The following is a 3,572-nucleotide window of genomic DNA, read 5'->3' as shown; positions in this document are numbered from 1 at the left end:
GGCGAGACCCCAAGGAGATCTGCAAGGATTAGTGAGAAGGTAAAAGCAATGCCAACAACAGAAAGTGAACCTTCAAAAAAACGAGGCAGCGGCTTCGAAGGATAACAAGGTATCCGAGACTGCATCTGGAGGAATTGAGGAGACTAAAGACATTCATATGGGAGAGGCTGAAAAGTCTGAGAAAATGAATGTGGAAGGAGAGGCTGGAAAGGTTGCTGCGAAGGAAAATGAAAATTAGAATAAAGATGAAACAGAAGATGCTAATAGCAAAACTGAACCCACTTCTCAAGAAGTTCAACATGCAGAAGATGCTAATATATCTACTGATATCGAAGAACGTAAGGAAAATGCTAAAGCAGTATCTGAGAAGTCCCAGGATGGATTTCAAGCTGGTGCTTCTGGATTTATTTGCTCCAACGGAAGAAGAAAGGTTGGAGAGTTTGTTGATTGAAGGAAAGGTTAAACAACCAGTGGCTGAAGCTGAAAAAGAGCTTCAATCTTGGGAACAGAAAAGAAAACAAAATGAGGTGGGAGGAGAAGAAAAAGCGAAACAAGAAAGAAGCACCAGTGAATCTGAAGGAGCAATCAAGGAGAAACAATTATCTATTTGTAATGAGGGACAAAACTATTAAGTTGGCAATGAAATTAGTAAGAAAACAGAAGCAGCAATTCAGAACGGTAGTAATGCAGGTGAGGTCAAGCCTTGAGTTTCCATATGCAATAGATTAACACGATGTAGGCGTCTCTTTTACTCCCCCTTGTGACCCTTTTAGATTTTTGGACGCTGCAAACAACTCTAGTTTCATTAGGGATAGTAACTGATTGTTCACTGAAACATCTTTTCTATATAATGGTAGATAGCTGTCTAATGTGGCTGTTTCCTATGTATTGGTCAGAGCTATAGTTTACAGTGATATATGTAATGTCATGGCATCTAATACAGCAAATGGATGTAATATGTGGTGTTAAGTTATAAGTTACAGTAATGGATGAAACTCCTAATGCCCTTCTGGTATGTTGCAATCTGTTGCAGATTCACAAACTGGTTTACTGATAAAACAAGATCCAGGGCAGCTAACTTCAATGATTGCATCACAAATTTGTGGTGCTTTTGAGATTGAGAAATATTACTAACAACCGAAGCTCAAACAAATTGAGCAAAGTTATTACAACTCTTATGAAAGAAACAACTTGTTAACCTCAAGTTTTGGACTAGATGAATTGTCAAAACGAAGAAACAAAAGAAAAAAAGGGTAGTATTTGGTTCCAGTAAAATCTCCAGTGGATGATACATGGAACATTAAATGTGTTTCAAATGGAAGCTAAAAGAAAGAACAAAATGTAGATTCATCATCCTTATCTTCAAAGTCCTTTAAGTTGTCCAACGAGCCCTGTCAAGGTCGTCCATTTCTCAAATGCAGTTGCAGATGTCACAAATGCTACTTTGGATGATTCAACATCATTTTTTGTAACTGCAGAGTAAATGCAAAACAAGAGAAAGCCATTATCATGATCAGATTGTTCGATTTCGATGCTGGAATATTAGGTTTTATTTGAAAGAGTGACCACCTGATGATATCAATGAAGCTAATGAAGAATTGAACGTCTCCACTTGAGTCTTTTCTTCAGGGCTAGAGCTCAGCTGTTAAGAACAACAGTAAAGAAAACCACTCATGACATCTCTAGAACATAAGCCATCAAGAACTGAACTAATATGACATTTATCAGTGACCTTGTTGAAGGCTACATTGGCATTCTTGACCCACTCTGTATCAGTGCTTCCCCCAAGAACTGAACTAGCTGTAGATAGATCATTGTTGTCAATGGCTTGACCTATTTCGCTTAACTTATACACCACATCCTGCAAATACCCTGCAACATTTAATTTCATTGCTCTAATGTCAGCAAACAGCATCGTGGATATGAATATTTACTATTGAATGTGAGAAAATGGCATGGAAAATGTAATAAACATCATCTCCCCCCATTGAAAGCCATCATATATTCATATTGTACTGGTGACATAATAATAAAGCAGATTATCAAATTCAATTTCATTGAGACATAAACAAGGTTTCATAGAACTTCAATCAAACACAGGAAGAACATAGAACTAACTTCAACCAACCTTTCTCTTGACCCGATGAGCTGATTACTCCTTGTCTTTCAAGCCTCTTCTTTCTATCCTTCTTGACTTTCTCCAAGAGCTCTTCATCATCATCGGCCTCTAGAATTGCTGCAATGGCATTGGAGCAACCATTACCAGGAGCCAACACTAAGCTGGTGATGAAGCAAAGGGAGAAGCCTCTTTTAGTTAAAGCTGGAGTTGGTGGTGGTGATTCATTGAATGCTTTGCAAAGGGTTCTTCTTTGGACATTTTGATTGTTGAGGTAAACTAATGCAGTCCCTAATGATGATGATGATGATGACGAACAGGAAGAAGATGTTGAAGGGGAAATAGATGATGGGAAGAAGGAATTAGCAGTTGAGAGAAATGCAGTTGCCATTTTCTTTTTTTAATTTTTTTTCTGGTAAATTTAGTGGGAAAATTAGAGGTATTGGCATTTTCAGAAGATAAGGTTGCTGGATTCTGTTCTGTTATCTGGTCCAGTCATTTTTCAGATGCTTTGGGAGGCTTTCTCTTTTTTGATCACTGATTTAATTTAATAGAAGAAATAAGGTTCAATTCTGCCATTAGTTCTATACTTAACAAAAGTTATGGATTTAATCCCAAACTTTTATTTGCCATTTTTAGTCTCTGTTCTTTCCAAATTTTAAATTTTCTGTCCTTGTCAAACAATAATTATTAAATTCATTAAGTAAAGTTATGTTATTTTCAAAATATGATGCGCTAAATATATTATCTTAAGTGTAATATCATGTCACTTATTATTCTACACATTACTTACTAAAAATTCAATTAATGGGTTAATAAATGTTAATTGTGTTAAGACTAAAATTTGAAATTTTGAAAAGTATATGGACTCAACATGATCTAATTAAAGAATATGAACTAAATTTACAATTGTAGGAATAGTATAAGATTAGTAATTGAATTTAATTGCTACTGTTTGATTCGAACTAAAATTTTAAATTTTAAAAATTGAAAACTAAAATTGATCAAGTAAAAGTACAAAGACAAACTCCACAACTTTCACAAGATATAGAAACTAATAACAAATTTTAACCAAGAAATAAATGTATATTTATCATATCTCTAAAATATTAGTTTTAATGTCATGATGTAATAATATTTGATGAAGTGGAGTTTTAAACTCCACATACGAGTAAAGTGATTGACAAAATCTTACAGCATATAGTAAAATATTAAATATTTAAATATTTAAAAACAAAAGATACATAATAATTTTTAAAATTACTTGTAGAATTAAAAAATACAGTGCTAATATACTAAATACTAACCCTAAATCAATATAAATTATTTGTAAAATTGGTTATATATATAATATTTTAAAAGTAAATATAATAAATAATATTTAAATAATTTAATATAATAATTTTACTTATTTTACTTAGCATATTCTTTTACTTTTTTACTTTTTTTTTATAAC

The 3,572-nt window shown here is 33.2% G+C and overlaps 1 protein-coding gene across 1 annotated transcript; it reads right to left on the bottom strand.

Annotated features, from left to right (window-relative positions):
* Positions 1 to 1,075: 1,075 nt before the first annotated feature.
* LOC108471749 (thylakoid lumenal 16.5 kDa protein, chloroplastic) lies at positions 1,076 to 2,654 on the bottom strand. The gene is made up of 4 exons (XM_017773323.2): positions 2,129 to 2,654; positions 1,733 to 1,872; positions 1,570 to 1,642; positions 1,076 to 1,472 (listed from the first exon to the last, which is right to left on the bottom strand). The coding sequence occupies exons 1-4, from the start codon at positions 2,505 to 2,507 to the stop codon at positions 1,363 to 1,365; spliced, it is 702 nt and encodes a 233-aa protein (XP_017628812.1). The 5' UTR covers positions 2,508 to 2,654; the 3' UTR covers positions 1,076 to 1,362.
* Positions 2,655 to 3,572: the final 918 nt, after the last annotated feature.

The sequence above is a fragment of the Gossypium arboreum genome, chromosome 7 (genome assembly GCF_025698485.1).
Source record: "Gossypium arboreum isolate Shixiya-1 chromosome 7, ASM2569848v2, whole genome shotgun sequence".
Classification (NCBI taxonomy): domain Eukaryota; kingdom Viridiplantae; phylum Streptophyta; class Magnoliopsida; order Malvales; family Malvaceae; genus Gossypium; species Gossypium arboreum.
The sequence above is the reverse complement of the archived record's forward strand: the minus strand, read 5'-3'. Positions and strand labels throughout refer to the sequence as shown.

Coding starts and splice junctions, on each gene's coding strand:
- LOC108471749 (XM_017773323.2), bottom strand. CDS start 2,507: ATGGCAACTGCATTTCTCTCAACTGCTAATTCCTTCTTCCCATCATCT. Junction 1,873..2,128: donor CTCATCGGGTCAAGAGAAAG/GTTGGTTGAAGT, acceptor TAAATGTTGCAG/GGTATTTGCAGGATGTGGTG. Junction 1,643..1,732: donor CCAATGTAGCCTTCAACAAG/GTCACTGATAAA, acceptor TGTTCTTAACAG/CTGAGCTCTAGCCCTGAAGA.